Raw genomic sequence first — 16,803 nt, forward strand, 5'->3', positions numbered from 1 at the left:
TATACATATATGCTACTGTTTTATTTAAATGATTGTCTTTGGACATTAAAGATGCATTCCAACATTTTAATCATTTCTCACACATCACACCATTCCATTGATTATTGCAGGTTACTTCACAAGTCTCCGTTTGTGTATTTACACTTCTCGTTGGAAAAGAAGTCTATCGTAGCAACATAGTTTACAATATGGCTTACTATTGTATACCAGAGGATTTCACACAAATTTATCTCCATTGGACCGTTTCCAAATTTAACCCATCTACAAAAATATACTGTCGATACAGTACCACGTTAGGTGATCTTGTTTTCCTGTATGTAGGCATCAGCATGTAAATATGGAGGAAAAACATGCAAGGAATCATCTTAACAGTTATAAACACACGACTTGAACCATGACATATGCAATAGTGATTTACTTGGATATGTTTTATATTGTGAAGGAAAATAATAAAAATCAACATTATCCTATGCGAATATCCTACTTGTTCGCTGCAATGATGACTGAAGGGAAAAGCTGAAAGTATATTGCGTGAAAAAGCAAAACAAATGTATCCAAATGGCCAAATATGACAAAATGGTTATTATAATTAATAGACTGCTTACGGGAGACACATCCAGCTGGCTTCACATTAACAATATAAAATCAATCAATAATCCAACTGATTGACTGATTGATAAAAACAAATGTGATTATTGACTAGCTAAACCGACCACAATACTTAAAAGATACCAGAAAATAATTGAAAACACTTTTGTTAGCATGACCGTCATCAGTGATTTTACGATGATCATTTTGGATAATAATGGGAGCATTTAAATAACAACAATCTAAACAAGAGATTAGATGACTGCCACCTTACAATGAGGAATCAAATTGATGACAGATATTTCAGACTGAAATTTATCTGAAGTGAATTGTTAGCATTAGCAACACAATTTCCATTGAGAGTACGGCGACTAAAAATTATGATTAGCACCTCAGTTTAATAAATCAACGACCATATGAAATGAAATGTGACTGTTCAACTGTTGAGACAGAATTAGTACAAGTACAGAAGTACAGAAATTTAGCCAGGATGCATGTTCTTTTTCACAGGATTTACAGTACATTGATTTTAGACTATAATGACACCGCAAAAAGAACACCAAATATACAGATTAGATGACAGACCTGTAATGACAAGCAACCAAATCCTTGACAGAAAAACGAGCGCTAAATGTGTTTAGTTCTTTGGTTGTGCCATTAGTGTCATCACTTACATTGATGCATGACTCTGGATAATTCTAACTCGTCAGTTGTTTTAAAGCCATATCATTGGATATTTTTAATATAGAAAATGACATCTTTTTCATTCCTGACTGGGTTTGCCCCCCACTTCTATCGACAGATTAAAAAAACACACACACACATACACAAATGTAAGAGTTATGAGTCAGTTTGTCTGTCGAGTTTCAACCTTTCACAAGCCGAAACATAAATTTAATGATGCACTTTTTAATAGCCGGCTCAGCTTGGATTTAAGTAGAGCCGATCCTTGATGAGTGAGGCTGCCAAAGCTGTTAATCTTGTTATTCGTGTTCTCTGTGATTAGTGCAGCGGAATGGCTGAGTGCTGTGTGTGTGTGTGTGTGTGTGTGTGTGTGTGTGTTCTTAGCTGTAGCATGCACTGGAAGACTTATTGTGAAAAAGTCTCTCAGCAGTCCTTGTCAGTGTGAAATGTCTCAGGGCTTTAATGACCTTATAGATTGAGTCAGGAGTCCGAGGTGTGATCTGTCCAGATGCAGCCACTGGGATGGACGATGACACCTGGGGAAAATCACAATTGGGAAAAATCTAGATTGAGAAGGAACATAGATTGAAGAAATATGGTGGGAATTTTGTGAGTGACAAGCAAAATTATGCTTCCGGGCCGGAAACTTTCATATGCTCTTTCATTTTTGCCTTTCATTGCCAAACACAATAGCAGTCAATCAGTGTCCACTTCAGGAGTGGACTTTATCTCGGTGCTTCAAGGTAACACACAAGGACTTACCCTTTAACTTGACTCTGTGAAGTCGTCTGCAGCCTGGTGGAAGGATTTGCAGCTCCAAAAAGTTTGGCCCAGCGCAGTCCACCCTGGCTGGGTCTCTCACCCTGGGCACTGGCTGTGGTGTGATTGTCTTTCTCAATTTTCCGGCAGTCCATTCTCACTGGGGGTCCGGAATCAAGGCAACTCTGGCTGTTACCAGTCCCTTCCACCACGCTTTCACCCAAGTTCCTCCATTCTGGAACAGAAGCTAAAACCACCTGGCTCCTGCTGATTGGCATCATTTCACATTTCTTCTCCTTAAAAGCTGGATTTGGGGAACCGTCTCGTAGATGCCCATTGCTCTGGTGGCCTGTGATGCTGGCGAAGAGCGGAGCGGGGGAAACACACTCTCCCATTGGGCACGGTTGTCCATTACGTAACAATCTGGGCTCAAGTAGCAAGTCTAGCTCAAAGGGCAAGACGGACAGAGGCTGCAGGAGAAGCAGAAGCTCCTGAAACAAAGGTCGACATCGACCCAGCGACATAGACAGGAAGCCCCAACCGTGGTAGTGTGAAGTCACCACATCTGTGCAAACAGAGAGACGTGGCTGACAAATAGTGCATGTTTGACTTTTTAACATCAAAGTACAACAAAAACGTACAATTCATTGCAGGATGATAGTCAACCTCTGAAATTTTTTAGCTGTTTTGCAAATTTATGTCACTCATATGATGATGAAAGTGGAGCAGGATGACTACTGTCACTTTGCATAAATCACTTTTACTGAAAATAATGGAAGACGGGTTGAACAAATTAGGCGACTAGTCTGCTTTTCTACTGCGCATTCTTTCCGTTTGAAGAGGAAATTGACTTCTTTTTATCATCTCGTCTACCAATAAGATAATTTTCGGTACTTGACCGTTTTCTGACATAGACAGACTATGCCTGTAGGGCAGCAAAATCCCAAAATAAACTCATGGTGAATCAGACTAGCAGTTAGCCTCTCTCGTTTTGGCTATTCTGTTTGCAGTATGTCTTAAAATATTAATACGAGCAGTACCTTGGGACTGGCAGTGAGAAATGAGGTCACAGACTGAAAAAAACAGTCACCAAAATGTTCTGTCTAATAATGTACAGAAAATAACTGGATACGAATGAAAACTTAATCACAGAAGTTGTCCAACATCGCAACACTTGTGGCTTTGTATGAGCTTGTTTTTTTAAGGCCGTTGACGCCCGAAAATCTTCAAAAATGGTCAGGTAGATTAGAATATTTTTTTCCCCTCTTAATAAATGACACCAACCAAGTGAAATTAAATATGTCAAAAACTTTTTCTTTGTGTTGTTTTTAATATTTACATTTGTTACATTTGTTTAATATGCATTACAATAATAATGCATATTAAATATTGTTTTTTTTGTGTCTTATTTTGTAATAAGTTTGCCTTTTTGCCTTTGCTTTATTAGTTTGTTCGCCTCATTCCTGTGTTTGTACATTTCTACCGGTTGCAGCAGGTTAGCCCTCATAGGACATTGCATTAAACCCTTTATTTATTATAGCCTAGATCAGCACTTATAAGGATTCCCCTGGCGGTAAATGAAGGAAATTTGTGGTGTACATGAGAGTTTAACAGGGTTTCTGCAGGCATCAGCAAATCTAATTTAATGCTTTAAATACCATGAAAGGAACAGTTGATTTATCTTTTCAATTTAAGAGCAAAACAACTGGAACATGAAGCAATGTATAGCAAAATTGTGTTATGACTCTTGCAATATGTTACACACTTTCATTTTAAGTTTTATACAGGCATGCATCGTCATTATTGATGCAATTTTTCATCAGACGAGCCAGCAATGAAACAGATTGTGTTAAAGTATCTATCTTCTGGAGTTGCTGAGATACCACCACAAATGTAACTCCCAAGTTAAACAAATTAGACATGGATGTCATCCTTTTAAGTCTTATTTTCCTCCCAAAAGGCTTTGGGCTGGCTATGAGATACTTCACTGAAAAATAAAAAAATTCAAAGGGGGTACATCCATCCATTTTTTGAAGGTGCTTATTCCCCTAGGGCATCAGAAAAAAGGTCAATAACCGCTGATATAGATGATACAACATGAATAGCTACCCACTGTAGTGAGTGTGGAAAATATACAAGAAATGAAGAATTTGAGAAGGTCACATACTGGTTCATGGCAGAGTAATAAACGTTGAATGCAGACTCACCTGTTTGACTGTGTAGGTGACTGAGCCAGAATTCCAAAGCTCTTAAGCTGAAAGAGGTTGAGGGGATTTGTGAATGCCATCTGAAGCTTTGGAATGTCGATTGCAAAAAAAAAAAACTCACTTAAGTAGGCCCATAATGAAGGCCTTCAGCCTCATGCTGTGACTGTTGAGCGGTGGACACTTGATGATTTTACAGACTAGGCTGTTGAGATGCTTGGTGGATGGACCTGTTCACATCAATGGGAAGAATAGTTGGTCATAATTGAAAAAAACAAAAAACAAACTCATTCTAACATAGTCATACTAGTCATAGTCATACTGTAAATGACCTGGTTTGGTGGAGATTTCCACAACGGTCCAAGAGGAGTTACGACGCTGGCCGATGACAACGTCTAATTTGTGATCTCTGAGGCCGTCTTCTAGAATATTCTGGATGGCTGGACACAAGTGATCCAGGACCAGGCTGGCCATCATGGCACTCAGATAGCTGTTACCTAGACGCATCTGTAATGCAAAGAGTAATATCCGTATGTAGGAAGCTTTTGGAAAGTTCTGAATTCATGTCTGCAAAGTGTTGAGTAAATTAATGCTGCGCAAAATGACTGTAGCAGCTTAGTTTTCCAAAGCTAGCGGCATGCTGGCAAACTATTTGAAGGGATAATCTAGTTGAAGCCAGATAGTGCCTAAATAAATTACTTCAAGATGTAAGGAAACACTAATGACATAATTAACTGTCATCATTTATCCATTTAACCAGTTATCCATCCCATTTTAGCCTTTTATTTGGCAGTTTTTTGTGCATTTTAGATTTTAGCAGTATTAGGTACAAAAAGATAGCAAGAAGGATATATTTCAGTCTTTTCACATTCCAATAAAATATAGAATTAACATGACAAAATATGGCATTAATGCCTGTTCTTCTTTACACATGGTATTGTTGTTATGACAAAAGCATTTTGTTAAAGAATTGTTAGAGGTTGTCGTTAAGCTTAATGGAGCTTTGACTGGAATGGTAGACGTTTTGTACTACAGTATATCTTACAAAGTTCTCTCGTACACTCCATGCATTGGTGTGTTTGAATGCAAACAACAAAATCACCTTTTCTTCTGGATCTCTGCTGTTTCCAAAATGAGCTATGATTAGGTCCACTGCCCTGCTCACAGCCCTAAGTAAACCTGTACACAAACATCAATCAGCTGTAAACAGCGTTACAAACACAACAATGCATTTTGAAAATCTGTATCTTTATAATGGTTACATTTTTTAAATAATTTGTTCCTAAAACTGTGGCCAAAAATCACAATGGCTAATGAAAAGACGTAATAGCGGAAGTACTGGTTCCATTCCTTCAACATGTATTTTTTTGAAACAGCTGAATATTAATTTGTGTACGTCATCATCACGACTTCAATGTATGGATATAACTGCCGGATATGCTCTTTTTCGTCCTCGTCATTTGTTCAAACATCGTTGTTACTCTTACATGGAAGCATACTATATTGAATTAGAGCTTCTCAAATAGTTTCAGGCACTTTGATGCACTTGGTTTTTTTTTTTTTTTCAGTTTTAGAGTAAGCTATAACCCGTTTAAATGCTGTAAAAAGTCATTAACAGTTTGAAAGTTGCTCTGTATTACATTTTCTTTTGTTAATGTTAAAAAGGATACAGGCTTAGGTAATAGGTGATAAAAATTTTATGGATAACAAATTTATTAATAATCAGTAAAATGATTGAGAGGGCTTGGCAAAATATAATTGTATATATATATATATATATATATATATATATATATATATATATATATATATATATATATATATTATATAATCATTTTCATACATATCTCGCACTTGAATCAATGTTATTCAAACACAGGCATGCAGAGAAAATTGGTCTGGTTTTGAATTATGCAGTCAACCTCCCTAATATGGCGGTTGAAAATGAGGAAGAGGAAAAGTGGAAAAGTTACATTCTGACAGGTAAATTTGCAAAGTTGCATCTCAGTGATAGTAATACAGCTTTGTAGCTATTGGCAGATGTATGTCTCATATTTTATGAAACCATTTCTAAGGCACCGTGATGAGTCAACGGATATGGTTTTCTCCTCACTAACTGGGCCATTTTGTAAAAGTGAGAATAGCTTTTCTCTCACCACGTCATGCTGGCTAGTCTTTGCAAATGTCACGGTGAATTCTTTATGTATGCTGAGCCGCCTGCGGGGCTGCGTTGCATCAACGGCATATCACGGACACTGCAAACCTCTGCCTGTTTGCTTGCCTCAAATTTCAATAATTAAAGATTGCAATTGGCTCTAAATGATGGTGCAGATCATAAATCATTAGTGCTGTTTGTATTGTATCATTCCTGTGCGCTCGCATAGGCCGTCGAGCAGATGGCTCAGCCAATCCCGTGCTGGGAGAGTTAAAAATAGGTCATGTGTGAGAGGAAACCCCTTAAGGGCATTGAAGGAGCGACTGAAGCAAAGTGCTTTTTCCCTTCTCCTCTCCATAAGAGCTCCTCGTCGGACAGACAATTCCCGCAAAAAAAAAGTCAGATCACTCATGCTAATTTTGACTTCATTTAGAGTCATGATGTTGCCGCCCTCACCTCTCCTCTGGAGATGACTGATGGATAGAGACTCATAAGATGAGTCAGGTGAAAGGTCCGTTGACAGTCTGTCACTCAGGAGCAGAGGTTCGTCATGGATAGCTTCAAGGGTCTGCTGATGTCGTAGACTAGGAGCAGTGAATGAGAGCAGAGAACCCAATGAGGAAAGAGGGGCCATGGAGGCGAGTGCAGCTGTAAAACTAAAGCTTTGAGGTTGAGGGGTCGGTAGAAGAGGGCTTGCTTGATAGGGGTTGTTGGTTTGGCCTATGGAGTCTGAGAATATGGACTCAAAGAAGCTCTGGTTATGGGACTGACCAGGACTTTGACAGTTTTCCTTGGGGGATGTCAGACTTATAAGATCCTGGTAGGTAGGAATTCGAACAAACTTGGCCTGGCACGGGCCTGAAAAGAATTCTGGACCAGTTTCGAGGTTTGTTCCATTCTGACCGGACTCTGAGTTGGTCTGAGTTGCATTTGAACTTGTTTTGGATGTCCTTGGACTATGATGGGCCTGAAACAACCCGTTTCGGTGATTGATACAGTCTGGGCTTGGCGTGCAAGTGGAGCAGGTGTCAGAGCTGGAACAAGCCTCCATAAAGACTGAGCGATTGTTACTTAGAGATGACAGCTTTGGATTAGGTTTGAAGCTTGTTTGGGACTTCCCAGACTTCTTGCTGTTCTTTTGTTTCATGTATTGCTCAACAAGACAGCCCAGCTGCTGAGCCTTGGTATGACATTTGTCACTGGGACGAAGCACGATGGGCTGGATTGGTAGAGATGTTGGTCTTTGTGGTCTCAAACTTGTTCCTAGATGAAAAAATAAAAGTATTCCATTATTACCCTAGCGTGTTCTCCTACCCATAAGTCACGCTCTATCATTACCTTTCTCAAGGAGACATTGTTCCTGGATTAATGACAGATGTTCCTTGCTTGTGTCTTGGCATTTACAGCTATGGTTGAAGCAAAGAAAACATGGTATGTGGCATCGGTTCTGGATGTGGTCTTTCGGCCTGGAGGGGGATTCCTCACTGGAGGTGCCGGCAAGCTGAAAATCCGGGGCCAGAATATCTTGCTTCCGTTGACCCTGAGACAGAATAGATAGAACATTTGGATGAATATGTAGCTATTTTTCGGCATTAGTCCCATTGTTAATTTTTCAGTCTTAGCTGAGAGAGTAACGACTTGTTTCCTACAATCTTAGATAGTGGTAGTCAGATATTTTGTTTCAACCTTACTTGAATTTCTATTTGGACTTGTCCGTTTGTCTTAGGACTGACAAAGTGGATGTCAGGGTCGTTGATCCTCTTATCCTCAAGGGAGCTAGTGAAGTTGGACCAGGTTGCACTTGGTGACTGGGACAAAAGGTCACAAGTCACCAGTTTGTAGTACGTCTGATTAGTCCCAGTGCCCAGAGCGGCTTGGCTTTTGAGACAGGTTTCCAGGTCGGACATCTCCAGAGAAGAGAGACCCGGAGGAGGCTGATGCTCTATGGGGTAAAGAGTACGGTCTGAGTCAAGATCTTGAGTTGACAAGTACGAAGAAGTCTTGAAAAGCTCCTCGGCTAGAGGAACGTGCACACTTTGGTCATCACGCTCACTCGGAAGAGGTTGAAGGTTGAGGAATACAGATCCCGCGGAGGATGGGGACGGGTGAGCTGCCGGGCTGCTAAGGTCATGAGGCACAGCGGGGTTGTTGCTGTGGTTATACATGGTGCAGAAGTTCACCAGGATCCCATCGGAGCTGCTGCAGGAGGAGTCACTGGCATAGGAGTGGCATTGGTTATTGGGGAACAATTCTGAGGAAGATTTATGTTGGTTGTGGATAAAGCAGGAGACGTGATTAGGCATTCCATTAGGTGCCATCACACCAGATCTGCTGACATGCAGTACATCTTGATGGCCCCAGTCCATGTTCTCATGGGTCGCATCATTATCGAGGCTTCTTTGCCAGTTGGAAGTCCCATGCAACACAAAAGATGAATCCTCATGGTATTTGTGAAGGTTGTCCCCATCGCTATCCTCGTCGTCCTCATCCAGGTCTGGATTGGGAAGGAATGAGTTGTGCATGCGCTGATTACCTCTGGGTCGAAGATCGTCCTTTTTAGTTTCTTCCGGCGAAGAGGCCGAGATGCAGTCGCTGGTGCCATCCTCTTCCTCCTCCTCGACTCGGTCCTCGATGAGGCTACCAAAACTGTTGGAAAAAGGCTTGTGACTGATAGCAATTGGATTCTCCTGGCTGATCCTGTCTTGCTCTGGGAGGGATGCCGCCCGTGGCAGACCAGAGAAACCTGGCCTCCTAGCTGAGCCGCACAGGGCCTGGACGGGAAGTTGCCAGGCTGGAAGAGGAAGCAGCGGGAAGTGGCATGCGATCAGGGTGTCCCCTGAGAGATTGGATGCGCCAATCATACTGGTCCAATCAGATGAATCATATCCACTACACTCATGTTGTGGAAGTTAAATTCTGCAAACATACAAAACAGACTGCCATTTGTAAAGCGAAAAACAGGTACTAATGCTTAATTAAGTCTGGATTCATTTTTCAAACAAAAAAGCATAATGCTGGGAGTCTTCATTTTATGACTGTACATTATTATTGTCGATCTCAAGATTGGTCTCGGTCTTATCTCAGAATAGAAGGCATCTTTAATCTTAATCTGTAATCATTTTTAAGCAGCCTTGGCATTTTTTGATGAAGACTGCTCAAGACCAGGCCGGTACTGCTGTGATCAATGAGACATTTTTCAGACATGAAATGACACATTTGCTTAGATGTGGGGTTTATTTCATTGTATCAATTCAAAAACAACATAGAAGAATTGGTTTGTTTTGCAAATGCAATAAAAAATAAAAAGATACTGGTCATTTTGTGGTGTTTTTGTAATTTTCTGCTAGATGGACTTGGTCTCGGTCAAGCTATTTTATCTCAGCATCTTTGTCTCTGTTGGTATGCTCTTGATTATAGCACTAATATACAGTACACACATTCGGAGGTTATGAATAGCACAAATTGAATAGTTCAATTCACTTGTTTTTTTCAGTATTGTCTGACTTTGGCAGTGGTCACCTCTTGTGTGAATTGCCAATTACAACCATTTTACATTCAATTTCCAGGTTAAAATACTTACAGAGGAATTTATGTAGTTATGCTTCCATATATTTTTTTCATTTTACATTATTCTCTATAAACCATGTATTATCAACCTGCCAATCTTGGTCTGCTGAGTTGCTACCGTACTTATCGTTTTTCATTTGATCGTTTTATATTTGTGGCCTCCAGAAATTAGGACTTGACCTAAGCAATAGCCTACGTCTCCATTTTGCTTAGAAATTTGGGTTAGAAGGCAGCCATAGGAACAGAACTGTTCTTCTTTTGAGCACATCAGCCGCTGTCACACTAAACATAAACACGTTATTCGCATGTAGCTGCCAGCTCTGGAACGTTTCCTTTACAATGCAACTCTTGTACTGAATCTAAATAAACTCGACAGTACGGTTCAGTAAGCACAGTGCAATAGCGGTTAGCATTCCAATTTAATAGTCCTGAGGTTCTTTGTTTAAAGTTCACCTCTGGCCTCCTATATAAAATTTGCATGTTCTCCTCACAAATGTTCTGTGGGTACTCCAGTTTCTTTTTACATTCCAAAAACATGCAGGTTAGGCTCTTTGAAATGTAAAAATTGCCCATAGGTGTGGTTGTTTTGTGCACTGTATGCGCTCTGCGACAAACTGTCAACCAATTCAGAGCATAACTTGCCTCTCATTCAAAGTCAGCTAGGATCGGCTCCAGTTCATCCGTGATCATAATTAGGTCAAATGCTAAGGGAAATGAAGATTTCTGTTTGATACAAATTTGTTTGTGTTTGGGGCTATTGGATGTCAAATCAAATGTTATATAATTACAAGTATTAATTCATTTGAATCAAACAAAATATAGTGTATTTTACAATTCATCCTTACATACACGTAGTGTTAGGTGGGCAAAAGTTGCTTGCGTGCGTGTTGGTATTTTCCTGCTGCACACTTGAGTGATGATGATTCAGACAAACAATGAGATGCACTTTGCCGCTAAGCATTTTGAGTGTGCAACATGAGAAGCAGCCCAGGGAGTTTCCTCTTTGGAGAAACAAAAGCCTCTTAAATTGTACACATGCAGCAGCATCTCAGCAAAGGAGGAAGGCAGGAGAAATCATTGAAATCCTAAATCCTATGCTTTAGTGCGGCCACCTCTTGGAATGAACAAACTCCTTTTCTTCTTAGACTGATCCTACCACAGCATCTCTGTCTTCTACTTTTCGCAGTCTGTGTAAGTAGGTCAGCGGCACTGCAGACAATTCTCGCCGGCAGTGCTATGAGGAAAAGTGTGTTCGCTGCAAACTCACACGCATTCATTCAAACATCCAGTTCACACGCTAAAACGTCAAATGATGTTAAAGAGACGCTAAAGAGTCAAAGCTGGCCGAGATTTATTTTTGCCCAAGGAGATTTGTTCTAAATGAAAGAAACAGGCATTGATTCTAGTAAGTATATTAATCAGAATCCAGTGTTTGGACTAAGTATTGATTATCGATCTAATAAGAGAAAAATACATCATTGTATACAAAATAACATGAACAGGAACTATTAGTCACGTGTTTCTCGAGCCACTTGCTGCTTGGAAGAATTCATGAGCCAATTATCATATGCCAGCCTCACCCACTACATTGTTTAAAATGACAAGTTAGACATCGACACAAACACACAATGGGAATTAGCTCAAACACTTAAGAATTACATTATGTGACACTTACATTCACTGTATGCATTCACTTTGCAACTGAATCACAGCTCTATAAAAAATACAGTATAACTATTGGGGAAAAAATATCAAGTCTCCATTGTCTGGGCATCATTTATGTAAACATATGGAGATAATCCTCCAAGAGAAGCGGAAAAAAACACCCATGCAATAGCAACAAAGAGTAAACAACCTAATAGCATGTTCGGACAACTGTCAAGAACTGAGATCACATATAGCAGCCTTAGAAAGTGGGTTAATCTGCAGGGTTGGCGGCAGATTCCACAACGGTAAAGATAAAATGTTGCATGTTTGTGTTTGTTATGCATCGGGTTGGAAAACCAAGGTCACCAAGAAGAACATAAGACATAAGTGGATACTTTTTGACCCGATAAATCGGTAAATTTAACTTAAAAAAAAGACCTGATGTTACCTTTGATGACAGTAGAGAGATATGCAATTTTTGTAAGTCGGAGGTTGCTTACCATTGAAGCAGCTAAATTTTACCCTACCACATAAATGCAAAGCACCCAGCAGCAGCAGCAGACACAGCTAACAATAGAAACAAAGACGCTAATGTAGTGAGACATAGCAAAACGCGGGCTGTTTTGAGCAAGTTGGCGTGGAGAAGATTTGACATTTTCAAAAGAAAACAGCTCCATATGTTCAGATACTTGAAAGTAAAGGTTGCAATCAGCACACACATATACATATATATACATATATACACACACATATATATATATATATATATATATATATATATATATATATATATATATATATATATATATATATATATATATATATATATATATACACATATATACACACACACATATATATATATATAAATATATATATATATATATATACATATATATACACATATATATATATATATATATATATATATATGTATATATATGTATATATATATGTACATATATATATATATATATATATAAACAATGGATGGATTTTGCTAATCAATTCATATTCCACGGACACTATATTAATAGAATCCAGACTAGTGTTTAGACTAGTGGAGGTACGTGGAACATAATATTATTATTAAAAAAAAAAAAAAAAAAACATAACGGGACCATTAAATTGTGAAGGCCAGAGCCTGAAGGTTTATCGACAAAAGTATTGGAGCATCTGCCTACTATTAAACCAACAGGAGGTGATTCTACAACAGCTTCCACTTCTCAGGGCACCTGAAAATATTAAGCTCCAACCTTTTTAAATTGTCATATTACAAACACTCTGGTGCCTCAAGGGTTAAGGGTTCAGTCCGAATATGGATTAAAAAAAAAAAAAAACGCTAAATGTTGGAGAAACAGAAATGTAGGATGCCAGTGGTGGTGCCACCAAGATCAAAACAAGAACACAAACACATTTAAATAAAAACAAGCGAGGTGACTTGAAAAACAAGCATAAAGATAAAACATACTTACGAAGAGCTTTCAGTCACGAGTCACCTCCATTCTCTTCTACTAGGGTCACTTTCTTGTGGGAGCATCTATTAAAAAAGAAAAAAAAAAACAGCTTCCTTCCTAAATTATTTATACACAAATGAAAACAAAGCGCCTAAGTGACGAATGCACATCCCAGATGGAAGGTTACTTTGTAGTCAAAGGAGATGAAGGTTTAGTCATCGAATGTGAAACTGCATCACCACGGACCGGACGGACCCCCCTCCACGCCGAAGCTCCGGCACCATCGCCAGCTGGAGGACCTGTGACGTCACTAACCTGTCACCCAATGAGGAAAGAAGAACTGCAGTCTCTAAGACAGTTGGAAAAAAATAGGGCTGCAGTTCATAACACGTTTTTTTCTTTTCGTATATACTACTTGTGCTAATATTACGGCCGATTGCGGTTAAACAGAAAACACAACAATCTCAAAATTATTAAAAGGCACGCATGTCTCGCGCAGAAGCCCCACATGCCAATGGACGTCCAAAACAAAAATAAAGCTGGCTAAGCCTGTCACCTAGTGGCAAGAAACTAGATTTTTATTTTTATTTTTTTTGGGTGGGGGGTGGGTGATAAACTTGTGGTATATTAGTCCTTACATTCAAACTAATAAATTTGAAAACTATTACCATTTTTGTAACCTTTTAAAAATTATTATTTTAATAACTTGTATTGGATTACATTAGGTCATGCAGGTGTACCTTTTGTGCTGGCCTCACTGGCAAGTGAGTCATTTTGTCCTCTAAATTTACAATGATTTGACAATCAAACGTTTAGTGTAATTAAGATTTTTTTTTTAAAAACTGCTGAACGTAATCTATGTAAAAAAAAAAGAAAAAAAGGCTGTGTTCTTCCACGTCATAAATAAGGCATATTTTGTGTACTTTTATTTGACTTATATGTTTATTTTAGAAACTTTATTTTAGAAACTTTATTAAAATCTTTACAAAACGTCTTCAAATTCAAAATGCAACTTATTAACATTGTTTACAGTATGTACATATAAATACATAAAAGGACAGTGTTTGAACATTGCATTGGCGTGTGTATTTGACAACAAACTGATTTATACAATACAGGCCAGGTCACATGTCTACATCTTTTTACAGCTTTGTTTTGCAGCTGTGCAGGCTAATCAGATTACTCGAGTAATTTGATCATAAACAAAGAACCAGTAACCAAATTTTCATTTCATGCAGATCATTATGATTATGTAATGTGGGGGTGTGTTTGTGGTTTAAACAAATGTTTTTCTTTGATTTGATCCATGAAGAAGCAGCTTGTTGTGCGGACACTCGCCCAGATGGAATTGTTTGTGTTCTTCAGGTCAATTTCCAGAAAGAGCAAAAGTTTTTCCTGTGAAGACAAGACAACGTTTATGTATCGTCTTCACTCCATGACTTGATCCTGAGATTTTAGAAGAAAACTGCTGTGAAATAATAAAATAATAAGCAAAATGAATATATACAGAATATACATTTACATATTACATACATATATAGATGCAACGCATATACATATATGTACATTATATACACATATAATTATTACACTTAAGATTGACAAAAAGCCCAAAATAAAATTAATGTACAGATAAAAAGTGCAATATTTTAAATTTTAAGAGTAGAATTGCTATAGCAAGCTAAATTTAATATATGAAAAAAATAAATATTAGCAAAAGTAATAGATGCCTATTCATTTGTGTCCACTGTTGTGTCCATTTTGTCTCAGCAAGAATGCAAACTCAGTTGCGTCTTACCTTAACATGAGACATAATTTTGAAGGCTTGGGCCTTGTAGATCAGCTCAAATGAGTCCAAAGATACAGAACAAAAGCAAATGTCCAATACAGAGGACAAAAAATGGATAAGCTAGGTTTTAAGAGGGTATGTTAGAATTATTTGTCCAAGCTATTTTGATTAAGAAAAAAAGCCCATTTAGATTAAAACACAGACTACCGCACACTACAGCTCTTGCCTAAACTCAAACTTTGGAAAAACGTCAACGTCATGTTTGCCTGATGTGCAGCACCTGCAGTATTTAGTGGCACACTCCATATGATCCCTGCAGCTGGCACCCACTGGCTTCATGGAGTTCCAACGCCACAGCAAAGATCTCTTGGTCCGCTGGACCAAGCCAGTCCAGTCCTCAGGCACAGGAGCGGAATCCACCTGAGAAGACCACAAAAAAATGATTATTTTAGCATGGCTGAGAACAGTCATGAACCCATGCTGTTAACTCACCCGTGTGCTGCAGAGGAGAGCCATAAGCAGCGACAGAACAACAAACTTCTGCACAAGAGCCCTCATGGTGTCCAGGTGGAGCGAAATGTCCCGATGAAGCGCGGCTTCCATTAAAAAGGCTTTAATTAGGTTAAGGAGGAGCTACCATTCGGAATCAGTTCCGTTATTAGACGCCTGTGAGCCTGAGGGGGAAACCAATCTGATCTCTAGATACAAGCAGGCAGGTGCACTTATCAGTATTTACTGCAAAGTAGTCTTTAACCTGTGGATTGAGGACAACTCCACGTGTGTCTCACACACAGGATATAATCATGCACCACCAGAAAAGTTTTTTTTTTTACCTTCATTTTTTACCTAAACGGCTCTATGCTGGGAAATTACATCTACGTAACTTCCTATTTATGAAACATTTAAGTTGCGTACATGCAAATGTTTCATCTGATTTTGTCATTTGTAACTTCGGCACACAACAGTGCTTCTCAATTCTATTTTGCAAAGCCCCACCCAGGAAAGAGAAAACAATTCGTCCCCCCGCCCCCACCCACTTGCCACACTGGCCATAAATAAATAATATCTATAAAAATGGTATACCTAAAACTGTACCCTTTTTAATATTGACACCTGGAAAAAGCGATATCGAAAAAAAACTTTCAACTACTGCTAACTTGTTTTTTTTTTTTTTTTTTTTACAGCATTTATACTGGTTAAAGGTTTATCTAAACCAGTGGTGTCAAACATATGGCCAGCGGACCGGTTGTGGCCCACAAATGGTTTAATCCGGGCGGCGAGTTGATTTTGTGAAGTATAAAAAATACCTAAATTTTATTAATAAATTAAAAACTGAAATATTTTTTTTTATTATTAGTAATGTTGATGTTTTAATGGTGATGTTGTGATTTACTATTTTGGACACTAATAAAAAAAATACTCATACATTTGAAATTTTAGTTTTAAAATACTGCGCAGTATATTCCATGATTTTATTGATCCGGCCCATTTGGGAATTGATTTTCCTCCACAAGGCCAAAAAGCTAAAACGAGTTTGAAACCACTGGACTAATCAGAAAAATACCCAAGTGCTTGGAAAAAATAAAAATAAAAAAGATGCCAATCCCTATCACAACGACACTTAAAGGGTAAAAACAAATCGTTTTCCCTGGGGGTCATCCGCACCAAATGATCAAAACAAATGAGCTGCCAATTGAAATTTCTTCTAAATTTAGACAGTTTAGATGGTTGAATTAATAAAATAAGTAAAGCTTCCTCTGAACTTACCGCTGTAGTGTCCTTGAGCATGACACCGTCTAATTCCCACTGCTCCAGTGTGTCGTTAGGTTGAAGGCAGAAGTCAAATTTTGAGAATGTACAGGTGATTAAATCATTTTTTATGCATCAGGATTTTTGTGCTTGAGCTCTTGGGATTGGAAAAGAAAAGTGAACACTGATCGGCTATTATTGTGT

General features: G+C 38.6%; 2 protein-coding genes across 4 annotated transcripts; both read right to left on the reverse strand.

The window, feature by feature from the left end:
• Window positions 1-2: 2 nt before the first annotated feature.
• Window positions 3-13,336, reverse strand: LOC148411542 (uncharacterized). Of its 3 annotated transcripts, XM_088435305.1 has the most exons (11): window positions 13,080-13,334; window positions 8,444-9,306; window positions 8,082-8,332; window positions 7,729-7,930; window positions 6,847-7,653; window positions 5,338-5,414; window positions 4,568-4,742; window positions 4,360-4,465; window positions 4,239-4,285; window positions 2,035-2,596; window positions 3-1,808 (listed from the first exon to the last, which is right to left on the reverse strand). In XM_088435305.1, the coding sequence occupies exons 2-11, from the start codon at window positions 9,249-9,251 to the stop codon at window positions 1,724-1,726; spliced, it is 3,120 nt and encodes a 1,039-aa protein (XP_088291431.1). In that variant the 5' UTR covers window positions 9,252-9,306; window positions 13,080-13,334; the 3' UTR covers window positions 3-1,723. The 3 variants fall into 3 exon arrangements, with proteins under 3 accessions (XP_088291431.1, XP_088291430.1, XP_088291429.1); XM_088435304.1 differs by having other exon boundaries at window positions 8,082-9,306; window positions 13,076-13,336; XM_088435303.1 differs by having other exon boundaries at window positions 8,082-9,306; window positions 13,080-13,335.
• Window positions 13,337-14,129: 793 nt separating this feature from the next.
• LOC148411543 (liver-expressed antimicrobial peptide 2) lies at window positions 14,130-15,428 on the reverse strand. Its single transcript, XM_088435307.1, has 2 exons — window positions 15,131-15,428; window positions 14,130-14,456 (listed from the first exon to the last, which is right to left on the reverse strand). The coding sequence occupies exons 1-2, from the start codon at window positions 15,319-15,321 to the stop codon at window positions 14,423-14,425; spliced, it is 225 nt and encodes a 74-aa protein (XP_088291433.1). The 5' UTR covers window positions 15,322-15,428; the 3' UTR covers window positions 14,130-14,422.
• Window positions 15,429-16,803: the final 1,375 nt, after the last annotated feature.

This window comes from Hippichthys cyanospilos, chromosome 15 (assembly GCF_059441005.1).
Source record: "Hippichthys cyanospilos isolate Australia breed blue-spotted pipefish chromosome 15, RoL_Hcya_1.0, whole genome shotgun sequence".
Lineage (NCBI taxonomy): Eukaryota > Metazoa > Chordata > Actinopteri > Syngnathiformes > Syngnathidae > Hippichthys > Hippichthys cyanospilos.

Coding starts and splice junctions, on each gene's coding strand:
- LOC148411542 (XM_088435304.1), bottom strand. CDS start 9,251: ATGATTGGCGCATCCAATCTCTCAGGGGACACCCTGATCGCATGCCAC. Junction 7,931..8,081: donor AAGTCCAAATAGAAATTCAA/GTAAGGTTGAAA, acceptor ATTCTGTCTCAG/GGTCAACGGAAGCAAGATAT. Junction 2,597..4,238: donor TCACCTACACAGTCAAACAG/GTGAGTCTGCAT, acceptor CTGTTTGCACAG/ATGTGGTGACTTCACACTAC.
- LOC148411543 (XM_088435307.1), bottom strand. CDS start 15,321: ATGACTGTTCTCAGCCATGCTAAAATAATCATTTTTTTGTGGTCTTCT. Junction 14,457..15,130: donor TGTGCCACTAAATACTGCAG/GTGCTGCACATC, acceptor TTGTCTTCACAG/GAAAAACTTTTGCTCTTTCT.